The sequence below is a fragment of the Lineus longissimus genome, chromosome 3 (genome assembly GCF_910592395.1).
Source record: "Lineus longissimus chromosome 3, tnLinLong1.2, whole genome shotgun sequence".
Taxonomy (NCBI): Eukaryota; Metazoa; Nemertea; class Pilidiophora; order Heteronemertea; family Lineidae; genus Lineus; species Lineus longissimus.
Genome location: NC_088310.1, coordinates 6,301,843 through 6,326,133, shown reverse-complemented (window position 1 = coordinate 6,326,133; position 24,291 = coordinate 6,301,843). Strand labels below are relative to the sequence as shown.

At 40.2% G+C, this 24,291-nt stretch overlaps 1 protein-coding gene across 1 annotated transcript; it reads right to left on the bottom strand.

Annotated features, from left to right (window-relative positions):
• Window positions 1–247: 247 nt before the first annotated feature.
• On the bottom strand, window positions 248–24,038 carry LOC135485576 (poly [ADP-ribose] polymerase tankyrase-like). Its single transcript, XM_064767737.1, has 47 exons — window positions 23,996–24,038; window positions 22,525–22,731; window positions 22,013–22,235; window positions 21,252–21,587; window positions 20,896–21,066; window positions 20,531–20,660; window positions 20,061–20,178; window positions 19,605–19,856; window positions 19,284–19,403; window positions 18,832–18,954; window positions 18,458–18,538; window positions 17,957–18,349; window positions 17,555–17,711; window positions 17,146–17,354; window positions 16,829–16,928; window positions 16,424–16,548; window positions 16,095–16,130; window positions 15,814–15,924; window positions 15,294–15,443; window positions 14,929–15,042; window positions 14,584–14,728; window positions 14,044–14,193; window positions 13,643–13,827; window positions 13,319–13,401; window positions 12,955–13,070; window positions 12,407–12,638; window positions 12,023–12,188; window positions 11,607–11,849; window positions 11,340–11,429; window positions 10,876–11,025; window positions 10,549–10,666; window positions 10,293–10,389; window positions 9,850–10,117; window positions 9,552–9,660; window positions 9,283–9,432; window positions 8,582–8,859; window positions 8,142–8,326; window positions 7,793–7,898; window positions 7,304–7,473; window positions 7,005–7,143; window positions 6,598–6,719; window positions 6,226–6,307; window positions 5,648–5,825; window positions 5,407–5,520; window positions 4,980–5,170; window positions 4,570–4,798; window positions 248–4,268 (listed from the first exon to the last, which is right to left on the bottom strand). Exons 2-47 carry the CDS (start codon window positions 22,696–22,698, stop codon window positions 4,117–4,119), a joined length of 7,371 nt encoding a protein of 2,456 aa, XP_064623807.1. The 5' UTR covers window positions 22,699–22,731; window positions 23,996–24,038; the 3' UTR covers window positions 248–4,116.
• Window positions 24,039–24,291: the final 253 nt, after the last annotated feature.

The window sequence follows — 24,291 nt, the reverse complement described above, 5'->3', positions numbered from 1 at the left end:
GGTGACAATTTCTGTCCTTGCCTGAGAGCCAAGGTGGTTGTGACTTGTGAAAAATTGAGATGTTCCATGTCTTTTACTCATGGGGCTGAGGCCTTAAAACGATTTACAGAGCGACTCATATTGATTTTTTTTGTTCTATATTGAAAACTTGATGCTAACCTTCAAAACAAAAACATTCAATAAGAACGACAGACTAGAGATAACAGAACCACAAAGAATGTAAGAAGAAAACAACTAATTTGTGGACACATGTACACACTTTATTTTGTCATCATAATTTCAAAATATATACCAGTTTTTTTATAAAACGGATGTTCATTTCAGGTCAACATTATTGCCCAAATTGGTAATTGTAAGGTGTACAAGAAGCCAAAATACAACGAGGACCATTCAGTTGAGATACATTCAGGCCTGCCTACCATGATTTTTTAACAAGAAATTTTCAAAGGCCTACTCTCCTTGTGTTCATTTCATTTTTTTGTGGCTTGGGTAAACAGAAATTAAAGCTGCCATAGTGCAGTTATAATGCACACAAATTAGCTGAAACTTAGGTCTCATAGTATCTGTATATTAGTCTTCACAAAAGTAGTGTTCAAATTTATTAGAACGTATTTACAGAATTGGACTTCCAAGTTCATTGAATTTTTTTAATGAATGGAGCAGGCCTTCAAAGAGCACATATCTGAATACCAATATGTCTCTACAGTCAACACTGTAGTGTACAATGATTCAGAATCGATTTGTTTCTAACATTTTTGATACAACAAATATATCTTTTGAACTGTGGTGAAATTGTTTTATACATTCTCCTCCACAAAAGCACAAGTAGGCAGCCCTGCTAATCGAATATGGAAGCTTCATTTCAGTTCACTTGAAGCTTCAGATGAAAAGATTTGGTAAAATCTACTTGGAGACTTTGCGAATGGTCATGTAAGCTCAACCACGCTGCATTTACTTCTTTTTAAATCAGACATCCTGTTTTTCATTACAAGGCCAACAAGCCAATCAAAATCTGCATCCAGACTGAATAATCTTCACAACAACTGACTGAGAAACACTACCTTTCAAATAATGAAGAGGAAATTATCAGAATGTAAACTCTCCCACTAATTGGGCTGCACACCTTAACACAAGTCAATTGTTGTTTGACATGAAATGCCAGATTTCTTAATGGAAGGTCAAATGGCAATAGAAAGGAATTGACAACAAACGTATTCATCATTTTATCAGTCCAAAAAAATCACCCATGGCATTATATTCGCTGTCTGTTAAGACATCGAATATAATTTTGTGGTTTTAAAAGTGTTTTGGCAGGCAGCCCCAAGATGTAAAACGTCGTCACTTCACATGCAGAATAACTCTTGGTCTTGGACATCACTACATCTATCCTATAACTAGTACTCTAAATGAACAGTATGAAGCGCTACAACACTTAATAGTACATGATTTGTGTTAATATATAAGAACAATTGTTCTTCGAAGCAAACTGTCTTCACTCCAAGTCAACCTGAGAAAACCATACTAAGGAGGAGTAACCTCCATGTAAAGTAGAGGTCCGTCGCAGATGTTTCAAACCAACCACATCGATTTTAATTGCAGTGCTCCAACATTTAACGAGTACTGTTCCCAAAATTATTGAAACGAAAGTAAGATCCATTCATTCCATCACATTTTAAGTCAAACACAGCAAATATTTCAGAAACACCAGTTGTGCTTCAAGGCCATCCCAAAGGGACTGATATGAAGGACTGAATGCAGCAGCGGGATGTCTTTTGACTGCCCCAGCTGCAACACAGTTTATTATCATATCATCACATGACCGTCAGGTTGAACTGGAGTTGAAGATGACCTGAGCCAGAAAAAGCGGACTTACACATTGAATTGTTCAAAACATTTAGAACTTAGAATGTTACCATTTAGTTTCACTGGGCTTTTTGAAAAACTACAACAATCTAATACAAGCTAATACAATCTGTACAATATGAAAAGAGCATGCGACTGTTTGGACACAACCAAGATTCTCCGACATCTACAATTAAGAAATTACACTGAGGTCTACTAGTAGTACATCATAAAATACACATGTACATCAATCTAGAGATTACCCTGGGCAAAAATTAAGCTGTTTTCATGTGATATGTGATCATCGAAGTATGTTTTGCGTGTGAAGAATTACAGGCCATTCTGAATGGAAAAGTCATTTCCTTTTGACAGGTTGCTAAACTGTAATCTCTAGTTCATTCACAACTATGAAGACACAAATTCTAGTAAGCAACATTTACCGATCTACAGTCCTGTATCAAAATCTAATGTGACCCACACCAACGTGTAAAAAAGAATGCTTGGTGCAACAGCACACACATCCAAAAAACCGCATCAAACACTGACCTCAATGACTGAACTTAAACTGGTGTAAAGACAGATTATATCAATACCAGTACTTAAGTAAGATCCAAAGATATATTCTCAATGGAGTTGATCAAATGCCTAAAATAGCTAAATTGCTAAAATCGTAGTTTTTAGGTGACGAGAAAAAGAACAAAAGTGGAATTTATCCATTATGATAGGGCAAAATTTACATCATGAACACAATATAACATGATTACCGTAGTATAAAGCACAAGTTTATAGTTGATATCAACAATACAAGTAGATTTATTCTTGTGTATGTGTAATACACTGTTACATTTTATTTTTATCATAATGTATTTGGGAAAAAAGGTCACTACCAACACTCCCCTGATTGAGCCCCATATTTGGCTCTACAACTGTAAGATTTTTGACTAATAATGACGACTGCAACATCATACCACTAATTTTCAATCGCCAAGAAGTGTATAACCACAGTATTCTTCAATTAGTTCAAAACTTAAACACAGTTCGCTTTCCCAACTTAGAAGGGGCGTAAGTTGTTTATCGTTTATCTCTCAAATAACAAAAATGCTGTAACACGTTAGAAACAAGCTTTAGCAAATTAACAAGAAAAATATTTGAGAAATCAGGCAAGGTAACAAAAGAAACATCAAATTACAATACCAAAGTGCATCGATTTGCTCAACACATTTCTTTCTCACGGCATATTTCATTTCAATTGAAATGCCGTTTCTAAGCAAGTAGAAGAAGAAAGAAACCTCAAGAAAGAAACAAATATTCTTGAACAAGCTTCTTTACTGGATGTAGCAAGAAAAGACACAAGAAAAGCAAACGTCGTCACGCGTATTTCAAGGAAGACTTTGAAAAACCTGGCTGTAACAAACCTTAGAAAACAAAAATTTATACCACACAGGTGATGCCTGGAACACTCAGAGGGAACTGCTCTGTTGGAAACGCTGTACCGAGATGCAGTAGTCTACACAATACAAATCTAGATTTTTACTGTAATTTTCCGATGTATTATAAATGCCAATAATGTCCCACTATTTCTATTTGCAATTTATGGATTTTATCCAGATTTTACTGCAGCTATATAACATGGTCAATGTAGTTCCTTTTACAGATTACACTATTTAAGTGCTGCCAGTTCAACTGAACTGACCTCACATTTTGTAACTTAACACTTCAATATTCATACATGCTGGGAATTACATTGTACTAGCTTTAGCACGTAATTCTAAGCCAGCATGTCGAGTTCAAAAACTATACAAATTCTGAACCTTATCATCTTGAATACAGTATCAAAACAGTTGCTATAAATTTGTCATTTAAAGGCCTACACTGTTCATTTAAAATTTGAAATTGAATTTGAGATTTTTCAATAGTGTAAATACACAATGAATATAAATTTCAACACTGATGTTGTGTACACTAACAGCTATACCCTTTAGGTCAGTTTTCATCTTATACCAACGACTTACTGCACCGTGACAATGTTTAGTTTAATTTACCTGTGGCACAGGTAAATACAATGTGCACGAATCGTGTAGGCCTTTAAAGAGGAATAATGTTTTGTGAGATTTATACAAATTTGACAAGATGGAAACACTTGAAATTGTCTTAAGCGTTTTATATGACAATCTGTGGATTGTTAAAGCCACGAAAATTTCACTGTTTAGAGTAGGAGGTCATTGGTGAGATTCAAGATAAAACCTCAGTCCTAGTCCTTTACAAACTAATCATTTATCGGAACTGGATGATGTAACGCAGGCAAGCCTGAGCCTCATCGTAAATGATGTACTCGTTCTGGTTCAGATTGAAATAGAAGTAGTCATCATCATCATCCTTATCTGGCTTTGGCGTGGGAATGGTACTGCCTAGTGGAATAACAGCTCCTGAAAAGGAAAAAATCTTGTTGAAATATGGAAGACGAAAACGATACAACGCATGGAGGCCAAGGGAAATTCACCACGGGAGCTGCAAGTCGTATGAAAATACAATATCCTGTGATTTTGGTAGATTTATACAAACAAATGTATATGGTAGCCATACTGAGAATGCCAATGCAATTTCCGTCAATAAAAATGCTGCTGTTTATGCAAAATGTCTTCAACAGCAGAAGTCCCCGCTGTGGTATCAGAAGTCAAGATGGAAAACCCGCCATTTTTCAAAAACACACAGATAACAGCTATTTACCTGTTGGCAGGCAGATGTCGTATCTCGGGTCAGGCTGTTGACTCCCGATCCCCACAGTGCTATTGTACTTCTTCTCAATGGGACCGTCCTCAGCGTCGTAGTATTCTTTGACGTTGCCAAGGGCAACCTCGGCAACAAACATGAAGGCAGTCTCTGTGGCACCCGTATGGGTGTATCGATTGCAACAATAATTGCGACTCTTGGAGAACGAGTCAGCAAAGTAGATACCCTGAAAAAGATGATATAAGTTCAGAAAATAACAAATAATTGGCCTTTTGAAAAGCCGACAAAAACATTTTAAAAAGTGGTTCGAACACTCTGGAGGTGTTTTGTGTCCATCTCAAGATTGGATCCAGCCTTTGTGATCAGGATTTGATTCCAGCATCTCTCAGGATCTTGGCTCAACTTACATCTCCAAACATGGCACCACATCTTGGCGCCTCTGGAGGAGCAATCAGTAGCCCCCTCTTTAGGATGCTGATCATATTGGCAGTGTACGTCCCATGGAATAACAACTTCCTGTTGGTCAGTCCGCACTTCTGGAACCTCTCCTCTTCACCAGCACGCGAGATCTTGAAGATGGCTTCCACAGATGCAGAATCTGTAAAACCGATATGAACATATAATATCGCAGTCATACTTCTTATAACGTTCTTTGATGTGCCAAATCTAACTCAATTTCATGACTGGAAATTCCCTTCACTGTATTCAACTCGAGACATGACTGCTTTAAAACAATTTCAATGTCTGAGAACTGAAAATCCGAAAATTGCAAGCATATTTAGCAATAGTCTATTTCAGTCTGAAAGTAATGAAAAATATAGATATATGACTTACCTCCTCCAGTGTTGTGAACGTATTGTAGGATATACTGTGTCATAGGATCATCCTCAAGCATCAGCTGGATCTTGCATTCAATCGTGCGATAGACATAATCCAAGGGGTTGATTGCTGAAACGAAAGAGATAGCATATAATAACGTGCATAAGCGAACCTCATAACTTAGTGGGTAACACTGCTTGCCTACCAATATCAGGGCCCAAGTTGAAACCAAGGTGTAAACTGCAGAAGAACTTACCTTCAACTCTCTGCTGAGCAGCACAGATGACCTTACTCGCTATGGCAAGGTCAAGCAGGTTGTCTATCAGTCGTTTGTTTTCCTTGATTTCGTAATCCATGTCTATTGGCCGAATTGACTCGTACACATAGCCGTGCTGTGGCACCAACTGATAGTAATCATTACTGAATTGCACAATCTGAAAGAACAGTAGGAGAAAAATGATAATGTCTCTAGTTAAAGAGTAGATTGTGGTTTTGTTTGGCAGAAAGTCTAAGGTTGGTCGTCATTACTGCAATGATTTCAAATAGAAATGCTCTCCCAATATCAGGATTTTGGCCCGACAGAACTCATGAGTTGGGGGGGGGGGGGGGGGGGATCAGTCTTGCTTCAATGGTACTTAGAGATGAACATGGATAATGCCGTGACGTTATCTGTGTTTTGAATGACGGCATAGTGTTGGTAATGTCACGGCCGACGTCAGCAGTTTTTCACTGTTCTGAGGTGTAAGGCCTCACTATTGGACACAGCCAAGTTGCGTACTAACCAAGCAATCCGACTGGTACAGCAATATAATAATAGAGCAAAGAAGACCTTACCTCCTCGCATAGTTTCTGGTAATCAGGCAGATCTAATTTTTCTTCACCATTCATATGTTTGTCCTTTTTTTCAATCGATTCCCTACCAAGGAAATGAAATGAAAATTATGATGAAACTTGAAAATAAAATGGAAAGATACTATCATCATCTTCAGGTTATTGTCATCATGTGGCATCAGTTTGGTCCGTGAGGCAACTGAATATAGTGATTTCTATTTACTCTACTAAAAGGAATATTGCAAATATATGATATCAAACCACCTTGACCTCACTTTGGTGTCAATACAAAGATTTTGAGGTTTGTCAATCTAAACATCATACTTCTCCACTCCAGTGACTCTTCCGTTGCATGCAGAATGAAAACCAACTTACGACAGCTTGCCAAGTATAAGCCTTGCTTCAAGAAGGGCTTCCTTCTTTATCCTCCCCAATGGCATGAACTCGTAGTCAACACCAAGACCCTTCATCGAAGTCTCCAGGGCCTGGACGTTGGTCTGCAAAGAAGGTCAGTGTGATTCAAAGATGTGTGAGGGAGTTGAGAATAAGAGCCAAGAAGCTGGTAAATATGAATGCAATATCATTTTTCTCCAGCTAATCCATTACAAGTTATGGTTCTTCTGCTCGCTCCAACAATTACACCAGGCACCATACAGGGAATCTCGGTTTCACTTCTCTTTCAAAGAACGAGGCAATCTAAGACACCATTTCTCAACCCTTGTATAATCCAAACAAAAACGAACAGAAAAATCTTATGTGAGGAGGAGGAAGAAAAAACTTACAAATTCTTTGATTATGTGCTGAATTTCAGCTGGAAGTAGTGAGGACTTCGGTGACTTGAGATTGAATTTCACCTCTGGTGGTTTTGTTCGCTTATCCTCCCGTTGCACCAAGCACCACTTCTTGTGTTGTTTTTCAAAACTGGAAGGTGGGAAATAACAAACCAATAACAAACAGCAAAACACGTGTATCTACAATTAAACTTGCAAAGATATCAGGCACATGAAAGTAAATGTTTTCAGCTGCATATTTGCAACATGCTAGAAAATTTAGCAAGGAATGTGAGTCATCTTATACTGACCTTTTTACATTGCTCCAATCATTTCCAGTCTTCTCCTTGAATACTTTGCGGAATTCTTTGACGGTTTCTTCAAATGTGGGGAAGGGCGTCTGCTGGAAGTTCCCCTCATCTCCAAGGCGACCCCATCGAGTGAATAAAATGTACATGTCCTTCACCTTGTGCCGTACAAGCTGGAAAATATTCAACAAACACCATGTTATTGCTTCAGTCTAAGGTATTTGAACAGAAAATATGAGCTTCTTGTTTGTAATTTTCATACTGAATTAGATAACTGAAATGAAAATCCCAGCATCACCCTGATGCAGCCCTAGTTTACAGTCGTTTCATAATCGAGATCACAAGCATATCATGACATTGAATGTCACCGACACTGCAGGCTTTAATCAGATTTTATTCCTTGTGACTCGTGTGAGGCCCTTCTAAAACACAAATCTCGACTGGTTTGTATCAATCTATGAACTTAATTTACTTGCTAGTCTAGTGACTCACCTGGAGTATATAGAAGTTATACATCCCCCAAGCACTGGCATTAACATCCACTTTATTCAGGAGTGCATCATATGGAATGTCCTGATCCTCATCCATGACAATCTCTCTGATACAAGACCAAAAACAAAATTAGTGCATGTCAAACATTGAAGAACATACCAGAAGATATGCACTTTAATCAGATGCAAATTTTTCAGTCAAAATAAATGTCCCTGCAGCATGTATCCCCACATTAGACTTGAGAGGCCTACCCAATTATGTTATGTTATTCAATTGGTGGGTGTAGTAATGTTTTTGTGGAGTGAAGTTCTTTTGTCCTCTGAAATTCAATAATATGATTTCTACTCACCCCTGAGAGTCAACATGAGCCTGCACTCTGTGATCTGGCTCAAGCAGAGATTTACTCTCTGACGTGTCCATGGCACTTTCTTCAAGCTTGCTCAAGAATGCTTTAGAGTCGTCTTCGAAGTCTAGCGGCGGCGAAGACCACTTTATGGAATCATTGATTTCTAAGCTTTGATACGTGGGTTTTTCCTGTAAGACACCAAAATGGTGAACCAAATGTTAGAACAAAACATGACAAAGGAAACACAAAGAGAAAACTCTCATCTAGGTTCTACATAACAGACCCTTTTTTCTTGCACTTGATACTTCATAAAACATTTTCCACGGACACAGCACAGCCAACAAGCGGTATCAAACCTACTCATACAATTGCACCAAGCACCTTCTTACATGTAAGATCATTGCATCAATGAAACACACCAACTTAATTGATTTCATACGCACCCATTTCTCCTTTTCTATGGCCAACAACTTTTGTATTCCCTTCGATAACTTGGTAGCACCATTATTCAGGGCACAATCCAATGCAGTCAGACCAGCTCGGTCCTTTTCCGTCAGCGGCGCACCATTGTCCACGAGTATCTTCAACATCTCCAGGTTATCGTACGATCCCACCTCAAGTGGCGACGCCAGGTGGTGAATGACAGTCCATGCTTGATCGTCCTGAACTGTCAAATCAACATCGCTCTTCTTTGGGAATTCTTCGAATTTCAGTTCAACATCTAAAACAAAAGGTTACAAGAAAATACATGTTTTTGGTGTTGGATAAATCAACAGCACATGTCAGCCAACTGGCTCAGAACTTCACAGGACTCTCAATTACATAACTTGATACCATGCTCCCCATAATGAGGGTGTATTTTACTGTAATTCCAATGCATTTGAGATGCGCCTATGGCTAACTTTATTTTTGATGTATTCAAGGTACTTAAAAGCACTTTAGACAATTTTAACACTCGGATAACGCTTCAGAGTGGTCATTAAAACACTCATTTTTGGTTGGAATTTCGGCACCCTCAAATTTCAGCACCCATTCATTTTGGGAGGATGCACTTTTTGACAGTATTTGAAGTCACTGCAAGGCCTGCTCCAGCCAGTGCTAATCGAATGAATACTATGTGTTCAGGGGCCAACTTTCTGCTTACCATCATCAAGCTGTGTACTCTTCCTGCGGTTGTTACCTGTCTCTTTCACTTTCACTTCCACCTCAGCCTCATCCTTGCTCTCCTTGTCATCATCATCAACATTCTGTTTGAAGCTATCGATCTTCTTCAACTGGAAGATCCTCTTTTGAACTGAAAGATGGAAGGTGGTAAAAATAAAAAAGCTGCAATTTCTGTCACACAGTGCTTCTGAAGTAGCTATCAGAGGCATTGCATTAATATCATTTTGACATCATTGAATGTTAACTTACCAACACTTTTCTTCTTCACCAATTTCGGCTTCGTTTTGTCATCTTTTTCTTTTTTGGCATCTTTGTCATAGGAATGGTCCAGCAGGAGCTTCAACATGTGGATGTCATTCTAAAACAAACATCAATGAAAGCATGACTCTATTGTAATCTTACTGAGTAAAGCAAACAGTACCATTACCGTCATGATCATCCTGCAAGCTTGGATTTACAATTTCTTAGACCATAACTTAAGTTTTCTTCTTCGTGAGACGGATGATCGGGTCCAGCAAATCTTCTGATCAATAGTAAGAAAACTTACTTGTCTGACAGCATACATGATAGGCGTCCTATTCTTTGAATCCCGCACATTCACCGATGCACCAAGCTTGAGCAGCATCTTCGCCAAGTCGAAATTCTTGAGGCCAACAGCATATGCAAGTGGGGCTATTCTGTCTGTATCTAATTTTGTGTGGTACCGCGTAGAACTGGCAGGCACTTTGCTTCCATAGTAGGCGGGGTGGAACGCTGGGTAGTCGCAAAGGATATTGAGTTGACCTCCCTTGTCAAGAAGCAGCTGGCAGAAGTCCCTGTTGAAAAGATACAACAGTTTCACAATTTTGGTCAAGTAGCACATGTTTGGCCAAGATTCATATTGGTGACCAGTTGGTGTCATTAGAAGACATATCCTGAAACAACATACTTGCATGAGCAGGCCTCAAAAATGTGTATCTGCCAAAAGTATCCCTCAAGATGTCTACTTACTCATCAACGGTCATATTATGCTCTAAATCCCAGAATAGCGCAGCCAAAGCTGTCCGCCCAAGTGAATCAACAGTAGCAACAGCATCAGATGTCTTTTCTGAAATAAAAAAGAAGTAAGTTTAGTACTATGGAAATACAAAATGTAGTGAACTGCATATTCGTACATTTTCCGTGTATTAGCATGAGACACTACAAACTTTGCTGGCATTATCTTATAAAGGAATCTTCGATCACGTTTTTTCAAAAGACGGCCTACCAAGTAAAAACTTTGCCAGAGGTTTGTTGATAGTCAATGCTGCATAATGAAGAGGGGTACAGCCATACATGTCACGGTCGTTCACAGGGATACCCTTGGACAGGAGAGCATCAGCAACCTGCAAGAGAAAAGGATTCGATCAACGAGATGGCTGAAGCAATGGGAGTGAGAAGGGCAAACAACAATTACAAAAGTTAAGATAATCTTTGGTTTTAGGTAAGATGTAGATTTTACCAAATTTCTCATCATCAATTTTGGTGTCTTGGCCATGTCCTGGGACTTTTTGTAAAGTTTTTCTCTCGTCAACAAACTTTCAACCAAGCTCACCTTCAGCTGCATATTGTGATCCCCTGTTGACTGGCACAACACATGGAACAGATTCTGTTTCTCATTGTTGAGAATCGCCAATCGACTGTGGTCCTTCATTCGGTTGATGAGTCTCAAGGCTAACTGATACTTCTCTACATTCAGTGAACACTGGAACAGACAAATTGGACAATTTATTTTCTAAGTCTACATCCTCGCTAAGATGTGTGGCGATATGACATCTGGCACACGCTCAAGGAGAGCCGACAGAACAAAAGTTGATATCATCCAAGAGACCTACAGTAGAAAATGAGATGAAGCAGCTTGGTCTGAATAGAGGATACATCAACATCCAGGCTGCCAACCAAAGAGAATGGAAATTTTGGCTGTAATTATTGATATTACAATATTGCTCTCAAAATAGCTTACTGACAATGGAATCTTACAGACGGAAGGATGGGTTGTCAATCAAAGATATGACTTACCTCAACACACTGGGTGTAAGGGACTCCAAAGTTGTCCAGCAGGTCCAGTATAATGTAGGTAACACCTTGCCAGTCCTTCTGAATCACACCCTGCAAAAGAAAAATCACAAATATTAGCAATACATGTAATTGAATTTGACATCAACATTTCTCTTTGCACTTAACATACCAAAATGGTAAATTCAGTACTGAGGGAACGTGATCATCGCCGCAGCAGTGACTGCATGCTGAAAATTTTGAGTTTTAAAAAAAGCTGATCAAACTCACCAAAAAGAGCGGGCACTTCTGATTCTCCAGTGGGGGCGTTGCTTTGAGTGGTTTCCACTTCCACACTGGCTTCTCGTCTTTCTTCTCCTTTGACCTGTCCTCCTCCGGCGCGATAACACAGCTCACGTTGATGTTAGCACCTTTCTGGATGAGCGAGATAGCACAGCTGTCGTGGCCAGCGAGCACCGCCAAGCTCAATGGAGTATTTCCCAGGTTGTCCTTACTGTCGATGTTGACCTTTCTCTGAAAGAAGCAATACAAGCTTTAGAAAATAAGTTTTTCATCAAATATATTGTGAGAATATAGATAGAATGATTTCGCAGATTTCGCAAATAGCATCGATTCACAACCATAAACATTTCGAAAAAATTGCGGAAAAACTGAAAGAACCTTCGTAACAAATAAATGAAACATACCTGTGGCTGTGTTAAGTGCATGAAACACACAGTCGCACCTCGTCTTGCTGCCAAATGAAGGGGCGTCTGCCCAAACACGTCTTGCAGGTCGAGATCAACATTCTTCATGGCTGACGTCATAGTGTTGCATAACTCAATCGGATCAAGAGCAGACGTATTCTTATGGCTGGAAATGAATTAAAAAATTGTTTTATTTAAAATGATAATGATAATGGTGGCGCTATTCAGTGATCTCTGTCTCCGAGCCCTCACAACAGTTGTTACTATTTAAGGTATCTGCAGGGCAACTTTGACCTATCAAGGAGCTCCTCGAACAGCTTGGTGAATGAAAATCATCATATATGGTGAATCAAGTTATGTGACAAAACTTTGCATATGACTTACTTCCCGATCTTGACGAATGTGTAATGAAGTGGCACCCTTCCTCTCACATCCCGTGCAAATATATCGGCACCTTTCTCGAGCAGTAACTCCTCCACGTCTGTTGTTTCATTTGTGGAACCTGAGTTGGCGTTAACAGCAAGATGGAGTGGTGTTCGCTTGCGATTGTTCAAGGCATTAACGTCTGCCTTGGCATCAAGTAAGAGGTTCAACACCTGCAGCGGGTTGCCAGGACCTAGAAACAGAACAGAACGTCATTTGGTGGTAAAGATGCATTTCAAACAACGGATGGGAAGACAGAAAAATCCACAGACACCTTTGGGAGAGAGGAAATCAGGTGCAGACAGAACTGCAGGTACTACAGAGGAAGCTGAACTGACCCGGCCACACCCCGAGAATGCAGAGGAACAACATTTCAAGGCACAAGGCATTCTCTCAGGTGGTATCTGCAAGGGAAACAACTTTCAGGTAGCCCAAGGACTACTCGATGATGATCAACAAAACAGGAGGCTTGGGCGATGTGAGCGTGGAAGAAAGTGTTTAATACTTACTTCCTCCCTTGTTCATTGCAGCATAATGGAGTGCAGTGTTCTGATTTCGATGATCGACTGTGTTGACATCGGCGCCCTTCTTGATAAGTCGTTCCACAACCTCACACTGATTCTTTCTACAAAGAAAAACACATCAAATATTTCTTTTATTGTCATGTGTGCTTACTACCCTGGTTGCTGGGGGCCTGTTAGTAGACCCCACAGGGGGTAAGACCGTCAGTCTCTCGTAAGTCTGTTGGTTTAGGAAAAGAGTTTCCATCTTGCAGATAACTCGCCATCCAAGGCTGATGGTATTGGTCTACACCTTCCTGTACAGGACTTGGCCCACCGATAGCCCCAATCTCTACCATTCTCAAAAACTTACCTCACAGCCATAACCAATGGCGATGACTTTCCATCTGCTTTCTCATTCTCTGAGGCAATGTTAACATCAGCACCAGCATCAATCTGAAAAAAGACAAACAAGAAACAATAAATACCAAAGCAAATGTGGTGGAAACAATGTTTCCTGAGTGAAATACATCAGTTTGCTTGAATAAGCTCTTGGACACCAAAACTTTGTCTTTATCTCAGACGATGAGCTTGACACAATGTTACATGAGCAAAATGTGCCCATTCAACCTTAAAGCAAGTTACAAAATATATTTCAAGAAACCAAAGAGATCAGGAAAAAGTGTCCAAATCTTACCAAAACGTTTGCGATGTAAGGCTTCTTGTCATTGATAGCTATGAAGAGTGGTGTGTGTCCTTCTTTGTCAATGAGATCAAGGGGTGGTTTATGTTCCAAAAGCATCATCAGAGCGGGGAGCTTAACTACGTCTTCATTGTCCTCGCTTTTGACTTGCGTGAGGAAGTGCACCAGCGACCATTTCCCTGAAATGAAAGTAAATTTTTTGTTACAAGGAACTGTAAAGAGGCGATGTGGACCATTGGTGCAAACTCTCGGCTGGTAGTCAATAGGTCCCTGGTAAGTGTGACACTCCAGGTAGGTCTCGGCAAAGCAATTTGCTCACAAGGCTAAATAGCGAAATAGTTCTGTGAAGGACTCAAAGGGAATGTGGGATGTCTTGTAATGAACATTATTTGTACCACAAGGTCCGTATGGATCCTGATTTTTGTTCTCTCCCTGTTTGGCCGCGGCTACCGCATCCTCTTCTATTGAAGGGCCTTCTTGCTCAACACCATTGTCATCCTCATCTTCATCGTCTTCACTATTGCCAGAATCATCGCCATCACTCACTGCAGGAAAATGAATGTCGTGTGAAACAATAATAGCACACAAACAGCGCACTTGTCTTGGTATTAGTGCTGAGAAAATGATTACAATAGTACCAGTTGTCAATCTAACCAGCTCAGTACAAATATCATCAAGAACTGATAAAGTCTAAGAATGTGTGGAAGTAATACCACAGCATCTAATCCAGCAGCCAATTTCTGACAATAGGAGGGGGCTTTCTCACAATAAATCAGCCTCTATTTACTACTGCTCCTTTTGGCTCGTTGGTACTTGATTTTTGTGACAAAATACATGCCCCTAAATACAATTTGTACTATTCTATCAAAAGAGAGAAAGCACACAATTATGAAAATACACAAGACATCAGCATTATAATATTAATATCTACTTACTGTCTTCATCCTTCGTTTTTCGATGCGACTCTTTGATTTTGTCCACTGTAACAGTTATACTGGAGTCAGCTTTCTCAATCAGTGCCTGCAGGAAGCTCCGACCATTTGCCAAATACTGTACCCGGACATTTTCGGCTCCCCATCTCTGTAATGGAATGCCATGATGTTGGTTAGGACTATATTCTATTTCATGAAAAATGGCACGCTGATTTTTGAGGATTTCATACAGAACATGCCAAGTCTTAAATTTGTGAGCTTGTTTAATTACTGCACCACTAAGTTTTTCTCATTTTTAGCAGGCCTCATGTAAAGAAATATCTAACTCGAAGATCTACATCAACTTACCGACCAAGTGCTGTACGTATGAGCAGCTAAAAGGAGAGGTGTGAAGCCCTCGTAATTAACAACCTTTGCCATTGCTTTGACCGGGCCCCATCCATCTTCATTTTTTGTTGCAGCCTAGGAAACAAACGCAACACATAAGACAATTTCTTTCTTTTATCAAATGCAAGAGAAATATTCAAACTTTGATTTTGGCCTATGAAGTCTCTTTTTAGGGCAACATAACAGACAGAGAAATGACATAACTGTTTACTGAAGAAATTTGGATAATGTGGATAAGTGTGTGAAATGTAATTTTTGAACTAACACCTCATACTGCACACCTTAATTTTTCAAAATATGACAAATTTTACAGCAACAAAACTCACCGATTTGGCTAAGACTGGCAGCAATGATGCCATGTCATTCTCGAGACAATTCTTGGCCATTACATGGAGAGAATTGTTGCCATTCTGATCGACTTCAGTTGATAATATTCCGCCGTTCTGGACAAAGAACTTCACCATCTCAATGTTGGCCTGGAGAGAAGAGTCGCAATTAGTGTATTACAGGATATACACATGAAATATCAGATAAGGGGAAAGCACTCAAAACAATAACTGGTATAAAGATCGAAAGCAGGCCGTCAACAATTTGGAAAGCTACTTTTCAATCATACAAATTTATCAATAGGTCTGACAGTAGGCTGCTTTGATTCCATTTTGAGAAAACTGAGAGATTGGAAGGGGGCCTGACCATACACTAGGCCCTTGGATCTATTAATCAAGTACTATTGAGTATGGATGCTTTTTTAAAGGCCTTCTCAGCTGCAGTCATAGGCTTCCTGGGAGTTATCTCAGTGAAAAATTTGATAAAACAACAAAGCCCTACACAGTTCCTTTAACTTACCGTTGCCATGGCGACCATAGTTGGCGTCTGTCCCTTCTTGTTCTTCTGGTTGATGTCGCATTCCTTTGAGATGAGCAACTCTGCAATTTTCATGCTGAACTTTTCTTGCTCCTAAAATTACAGCAATGAAAAAACATTTACAAATGGTGCCTTAGAAAACCGTAGCAATCGGAACAATGTCAATATCATTACAGCAAGTCAACAAGCATCCTCAGGATCATTACGGTTATTCATCACGTAACAATATTTTCAAAAACAAATATAAATGAAATTTTACATACCTCATTTTGTGGCAGATTTTGTGCAAGATGATGAAGCTGAAAGAGAAACGCACAAACTGAAATATCTGGACATCGAATATGTCTGGCTACATTTTTTGGGTTTATAAAACAGCTGTCTAGTAAGATACACAGGGAACCATTAGGAACATCCAGGACAGTAAGTGACATTTGCATCATTCTTAGAATCAATTCATGTAAATTCTATCAGGGAACCATTTGGAAGAGCTAGGACTCTTAGTTTACACCGATTACATTAGCATAATGAGTAGAATGAAAAGATGTAACTTCTATAAGGGAACCATTTAGACCATTAAATTAGGGATACATACACAGTTATTCCCCTCCACATCAGTGATGGTGCAGTCTCCATTGTGGTCGTTGACAATGTGCTCAAGCTGCTCCATAAGACCCTCAGATACCGTGCAATCCGTTGCCATCATGACAAGGTTTATGCCTGCAAGGAAGGGGCAGAACATTTCAGAACTGGTACTTCACTACTTACGAAACTAAGGTCACGTGCGGTTGCTCTTGTGAGTGTCTGTTGCTTACCACAATGTGATAGCCAGGGACGAGTCCATCATCTCAGGTCACACGTTTCTCACTTGGTTTGGGCCTTTTGCTTGCCCAGGGCAGACGAAACAGGTCCAAGGAATCTCAATCGAATGTTTAATTCAAAGAATGTGGTAAAGTTACTTGACTAAGGTGGTGAAGCCATGTATTACTGTTTGACTTACCACTGTCGTCCTTGAAGTTGATGTCCACGTTTGGCTCCTCCAGAAGTTTATCCATCAGACCAATGTGACCTTTCAAGAAGGCAAAGTTCACTGCGGATACCTGTCAAGCAAAAAAGTGAGTCAATTATTAATTTCGTGCATTCTCTTCAGACATAACTTTATTTTGCTAAAAACTCGATGTATGGGATCACCGTTCATCTGCTCATGACTAGGGGCTGCCAACCAGCATGATACACAATTCCTGAGAAATTTGGACACAGAATGCAATAAATTTTTTAAAGTAGATTATTCAGGGTAAATAAAAGACATTTATTTACCTTCCAACTGTTGACAAGGGAAGCATCAGCACCTGCCTGGACCAACAGGTGCATGCAATAGTACCATCCGTATGCAACGGCGTAGTGGAGACATGTATTGCCAGAGGAGTCGACATGATTTGGGTTCGCACCGAGGTGGAGGAAGTAAGAGGCGACGTGGGCATGGCCGTTCATCACAGCATACATAAGCGCAGTTCTCTTCATTCGATCTAAAATAGAACAGGAAGTCAAAACCTGCATCACAAAAAGGTGTAAAAACTAGCTGCCAACGAATTGCGTTTCTCTGGATCAGGCAATTCTTACCCGACAAGATCAAACTTTTAGACATCATGTACCAACTTCATGTCAGTCTTAGGCCTGAACAGTGTTAATGTCAAGTAATTGATCCCAATAAAAAGATCCAGCTTACCTTTTCCTTCAATAGTAGCCTTATTCTGCACCAGCAGCTGCACCATCTCGAGGTTTCCCATCCCAGACGCCTCCATCAGGGCAGTGGCTTTGTTTCTCCCGGCGGACTGAGCTTTGTTGATGTCCACACCATACTTCAGGAGAACTTTCATCACATCCTGCAATGTCATGCAAATTGGCAATATTACTAATTCAGAAAGTGCCGATTTTAACGTCAATGAAAGGACCATCATTCATGCTACCCTTGCTTGCCCTTGCCTACATGTCGGGACCAGGTACTAGTAAACTCGATTCAACATATAAACAATAAATCACTGTCGAGCATTAACAGTAAAATACAATGTTGTACTATGACACCAAAGTGACCCCTCTTGCTCAAGCTATAAAGTGTCAACATTCTTACCATGTGTTCATTCTTTGCTGCCATGTGGATAGCACAAACTCCAAATCTAGTCGACCTGTTCACACCAGCCAGGCCCCACTTGTTCGTGAGGGGATTTTCAGTCTTCGAACCCTCCTTCTCGCCCTGCGCCTTCTTGAGCAACAACTCGACATTCTTTACCCTGCCACAGTCGGCAGCAATCATCAGTGGGGTCTTGCCTTCAGTTTCAGTTTCATCAGCATTGACGCCCCGGCTAAGTAACAACTCCAGAGGCCCTGGACCCTCGCAAGCTGCAGCATAATGGATGGGTCTCCAATGGTTTTTATCCATGATGTTGTACTCTGGAAGAATGGTCAGCAGTTTGGTCAGGTACTTGACGTTTGGGTTGATAGCTGCGCAGTGTAGAGGGGTGACCTGTGGAGGAAAGAAAAGAACTTTTTACTTAAAAGGCCAGTCAAAGATGAAGGATAATTAGCATTGCACCAAACTACTTCTCAAACAGATGCAATTGTCGCTACTTACTCCGGCATTGTCATAAGGCTTTTTCTTGACAGATACTGATTTGATGCTTGGAGGAAGATCATCTTTATCCAACAGCAGCACCTGAAAAACATGGAGTGTAAAAATACGAGTTTAAAAGTTTGGGTTCAAAAGAAAAGGTATGAGAAAAGGTTTTTTTTGATTGACCGGGCAACGCAGCTCTTCTCATGTCTGTACATATAATGAACTGCTTTGAGTGAAATATAGCTTTCTTTCATTCTCAAGTTCCAAAAAATTATTTGAAGACAGGATTCCTATACCAGTGTGTGGTCACTTTCTTCTTTACTTGTTCCTTTTATGAATGATTTCAGTCCTTCATAGAATAACATCATCAGACAACACAGCACCTTACTTACCTGTTCATGCAAAGCGTTGAACCCAAAGTTTCCTGAAGCAATGTAATTTGAGAGAACATGGCCAGCCAACTTGCGATGACCTCTTCGCACCATTTCGTATATCCTGCTGTGAGCATTGGAGTACTGAAGATAGAGGTAAATCGTGATATGAATACATTTTAAGGAAATGGATATTTAATAGGGTTGATTTGAAAGAAATCCAGAGTTGATTTTTTCCCCCGAAAGGCTGCTCCTTAGCAACAGTGTCCTAGTCAGTTCCATAGGTGCAACTGCCCTCTACAAAGACGGCTAAACAGCCTTGTCATCTTCAAGATATTCAAACTCACATCAATGTCTTCAATTCTGCTTGTCATAATGCAATTGAAGAATACTGGCTAAACTGTTGTGACTGTCACCTTGCATAATCTTAAGGCAACAGTATTCTGTGAATAGTATCTTTCAACAAAACTTACATCAATGTCTTTTATTCCATTTGTCATAATGCGTGTGAAGAAGGCTGGCTTTACTCCAGCTTGGATTGCTGCCATGTATACATCTTTATCAGACGTAGAAATATATACATCATCGTTATCCTAAAATGAACAAGATTACAGTCAATTCTGTACTGACTGATGCTGTAGAGGCCAACATTTTTGGTGTTGGACTATTAATCATATGGCTTGGGTTTGAAACTAAATACCAACACAGGGATTGTGACCTTGGGCAAGATAACTGCCATATACCTTGAAACAAATGTAAAACTGAAATTAAACAGTAGGGAAGTCTCTGCCTACCTTGAGCAAAGCATTGTTGCCTTCTCGGCTTCCACGACTCATGGTCAGCTTCCTGATCGAGGGTATGCCAAGCGACCGCACATTATACGTGCCAGTCCCGATAGTCGAGAGGATGTTTGGTGGCGGTTTCACACGCTCTGCCTTCTCCTTGAACACAGCCCTGTAGAGGATCTCAAAGGCTTTCTGGTTTTCATTCTTGATGGCCATTTCAAGAGCAGTTTCTCTCATGCTGATGCTTCTTTTCATGTCAAGCTAGATGGAAAGATATAAAGAACAAATATCACAAACCAATCGACTGGTAAGTAATCATTATCAAGAAGTTGAGATATGAAAATGTCAACAAGGTCTTCATTAATATTACCTATAAAAACACAAATAATGGCCAATTTCTATAACATATGGTGTAAATTTTAAGTAACACATGCTGTTTCACTAACATAGTGCACACTCCCTCACCTTTGCGATATGCTTGACGTCGTCCACATAACGCTGTAGTAGCTTCATGTCATTCAGCTGAACAGCCCGGAAGACGAGCTTACTTGCGATCACTGTGTCCATGGCTGGGACAGTCTCCCTGCAAGTAAATCAGAGATAATGTTTAAATAAATAAACATTAGGTTAAGTCTGGGGAAGGGGGGACTTCCCACCAAGAATAAGACCTCTTCAGGACAACAACTATCTTGTATTGAATATCAAACATGTTACATTTTGAGCCACAGGAATGAAGCAGGATGATCATCTAATCTTCTTAGCCTTTGACTTCAGGGTGGCTGCATCTGGTCAGCCGATGTCATTTGACCCTGGGACTCATCTTTTTTTCCTCACATGATCACCAGAGTTTAGTACCCATGGGTCACACCACCCAACTCTATACTGTCTGTGTTCCCTTTGAAGTGCCCGACTGCACATGTAATGTAGGAACCTACCTCGACTCAAAGAAAGGATCCCTCTCAAGCACTTTGACCGCGGTGTTCATTTTCAGCCGATCATTTGCATGCTTCCTTCCACCAGGCGATGGGGTCTTCAGCTTTGGTGACGGTTTTGCCTTTGCTTTACCTGCCAGAGAAAAGGGCTAAGTTATATGTTTCCTTCAGCTCAAATCAATAGATATCAGGCTGAGGTCGTGCAGACCTAGTCTTGGAATGTCCCCAAATCAAACTATCTTCCAATAGGCCAGAATTAGACATAAGCATATCACAATCAAAGTTCTCAGTAATTCTGGTAACCCGAAAACTTACTAGAGAGGAATCCATGATGCCCAACGATTTCAATTTTGAAATGGAAATAATACCTTTGGCTGGTGGAGACACAGGAGCTTTCTTCTTTGGCTTTGAAGCTTTTAATTTGACTCGGCTGCCTTTGTTAACAACTGCTGCCTGAGCAGTCTTTCTTGGGCTTGCGCGCCCCTTGGATTTGCTTCGGGGGCTTGTTCTCTTCGACTTCTTGGCTGGTGCAGGCTCTTCTAAAAAAACAATTTGTAGTGTACCTCTAATATCTCCATGTGTGGCAGTGAGTAGGGCCTAATGGCTAATGGCATTGCCAGATATGGTCTCCAATGAGAAAAAATCGGCATTAACTCAAGTTTCAGCTGGGCGTCAAATAATGGAATTATGCTATGGATTTTTTTTTGTGATTGTCCAAAAATACCTTCTTCTTCGTCCTCTTCTTCTTCTACTTCTTCTTCATACTCCTCCTCTTCATCCTCATCTTCATCAGGCTCAGGTTCAACAATACCCTTCTCCGCATTCAGTGCCTTCTTCAATATCTTCTCAGCCTTTTCTTTCTCTTTCTTGGGCAGTATGTACAACTCCTTGTTCACATATTTCATGTTCACTGAAGTTAAAACTGTCTCCAGCTCCACTGTGTCGTAGAAGTCCAATTTAAAGGTATCGGACGGACCTTCGTCATTTGTCAACCAGCGGATCTTGAAGGGCTTGCAACCCTTGAAGACGTTCTGCGCTGCCTGACAGAGGTAAAAGCCAGCTGGAAATAAAACAATGAAACTTTATGGATGGGTGTGTGGCAAGGTTGGCAAATTCTTCATGTATGAAATTGAGGTCACGAACCACTCTTTTTTCAATTAATGCATACATTACTACAAATTGTTTCTAATTGGGACAGATGGATCTACTGAAGCTGTCTGCTCTACAGTTGGACTATACAAGCTGTTAGGCCTACACAATTTTTTATTACAAAACTTGTTACATGCACAGAGCAGGCAGTTCCAGTGTGCATTACAGAAGACCAGCGGGACTGAAACTACTTGCTAGATACCATCTGATGTTTGGCTGTTCTATGAGATGTGAACACCACCATAAGAGTGCTTCATATAACTCCAGTTTAGCACAACCTGCAACCAAAATCCAACAGGTGACAACACAAGCCTGAGAACAGACAGTCACACATACCATCAGCATTCCTGACCGCCAAGAACTTCCCCTTCTTGAAAAGCTGCTCCCTTTCAGCTGGTGTCGATTTGGAAGAGGTTGATCCATTACTATTACTCTTACTAGCTGGGGTAACCGCGACAATGGGACTCTGGTAAAAGGTGGTCTGTGTCTTCCTCCTCTTAGGGGTATCCTTGGGGGTCGTTGCCTCAGGCGTTGGTTGAACTCCCCTTCGTTTTCTTGTCTAGAAAAAGATGTATAATATTTTATTGATCAGTGTGGTGGATCACAAACACATTTTCTAAATTTAAATTTAAGAAAAATCAACACAGCAATAAAGTTCATTAACATTTCCACACATATTGTGTGCTAATTCTGGAACAACAACAACTTTAGTTGGTTGTACATCTATGGTTTGAAATTCTGAATCTTGACCACTACTGAAGTGAATAGTCATCTGATGTTACAAAGCTGACTAGACGGACAATGCTAATCATTCATAAGTGTCTAGGTGGCTTGATTTTTGGGCATACCCTTGGTGGGGTGACCATCTCCTCATCCGTAGACTTCTGTTCATTCTTCACAACCTCAGCAGCTTTGGCTTTGGCAGGGGACTTCTCAGTTTTGACTTTTGCTGGGGATGTGGTAGGAGTGACTGATGCATCAGTCTCCTTTTTTACCCCCTTCGCTGGTTTCTCTGTCTCCATTCTGTTTCGATAACTCAATGCACAGCAGATTTACTGAAAAGATTTAGATTTTAGAATAAGATAAAGATATCATATAGTGATTCTCTCTCTCTGACCATAAAAACCTATCATAAAAATATGGTTTGTTTTCCTGATCCGAGGTGGTACTGGTACATGCGTATCCGATAGACGCCTATGGCTATGCCTTTCAAGCGAAAATCTGGGGTCTTTGATTGAGTCTGTCAAGACCTATTGTTATGTATTGTAAAGAAAGATGGTTGATTTTGAAATCCCCACTCTAGCCTAGGTCATGATTGAGATGGAACATGCGTATCAGGCACTCCTAGGCTAAACTAAGGCCAGTGGTAGGGGCTTGTAGGCCGTCATTAACCCTCAACACCTATTTCCACTACTGACGGTGGAAGATGCCGGCTTTGCGATTTTCTCGTCAATAATGTCCAAATATGACTTTATTTCTTAGTTGATTTCGAATTTGGTGTATATAAACACTGTACAGCTACATAAACAAGAATACATTAATTTGGTAAATTATGTAGATACATGTTCACTTTTTATAAAATTTGCACATAGTATTTCCAGGTTCTTTGATATACAAATGTACATTTCCACATGCTTTCATCTACGCGGTATTTCTGATATCCTTGCCTCCACGTATATATGGCGTAAATCTGATTGTCTCAGTCTATATACGTTGATGGTTCATTCGACTACTACGCAGCGTCATGGCCCAAACAACACACAACTGACACACCGTCAACTATGAACTGACAACTTCAAGCTGCCTCCATCTTGTTCCTTTCATCTTTTGGAACGAGTTTACAATCCCCGATCACACCAAAAAAAAAGGTCATCGGTTTACTAACGAAGCACCACTGTTCAATGGATTTATAGTTGTAAGTTGAATGCGATCAAACTACGTCATTTCCGATCGAGGATTGTAAATTTTAACCCATGTTTTTTATAATCCATGATTAAAGTATGAACAATCCATTCATGTGCATCATCAGTCAAATCAGTTCAAATGCACCATGCATTGTTGTTGTGCAGTGTGTACAGCGTATATGTATAATGTATGGTAGTGCATTGATGCATGGCCGCCGGTGTCATTTCACGATTTTGCATGCCGGTTGGACAGCCGGCAAAATCTAAACGGTGCATGACGCAAGATCAGGCAATAATTTGCTAATATTTGTATTTCTCAATGAGGTATATGCATATGGGGTTTAGACAATGAAATTAATTTTGACAAAATCTGATGAACAATGGTGCAAACTGATAGGAATACAACCATCAATACCTCGGACGAACTTCAAGGCCGAGACGCCATGTTGAGAAATGACGGCCAATTATGACCCCCCCTCTGGAATTTGTGGTAGAAGGACTTCAAAACTAATACAATCAATGGATAGCAGTGATTACGACTGGTTGTCTTTCTAAAACTATATACTTCATTTATATTTTGCAAGTTTGATATATTGTGTGAGAGATTCATCAGTTTAAATGGCCAGACACTTAACTTTATTTGGGGTTGTTTACTAAATACAACAGCCTAAACATTTGTCACGTGGTCAATTAAATTTGGCGGCTGCTACA

What these genes read in the sequence shown, in the direction of transcription:
- LOC135485576 (XM_064767737.1), bottom strand. Translation starts at nt 22,698, where the DNA reads ATGGAGACAGAGAAACCAGCGAAGGGGGTAAAAAAGGAGACTGATGCA. An exon ending in ACGTCAAGCATATCGCAAAG is followed by an intron (nt 19,857 to 20,060) that starts GTGAGGGAGTGT and finishes CTTTCCATCTAG; the next exon opens with CTTGACATGAAAAGAAGCAT. An exon ending in TGCCAGTCTTAGCCAAATCG is followed by an intron (nt 15,043 to 15,293) that starts GTGAGTTTTGTT and finishes TTTGTTTCCTAG; the next exon opens with GCTGCAACAAAAAATGAAGA.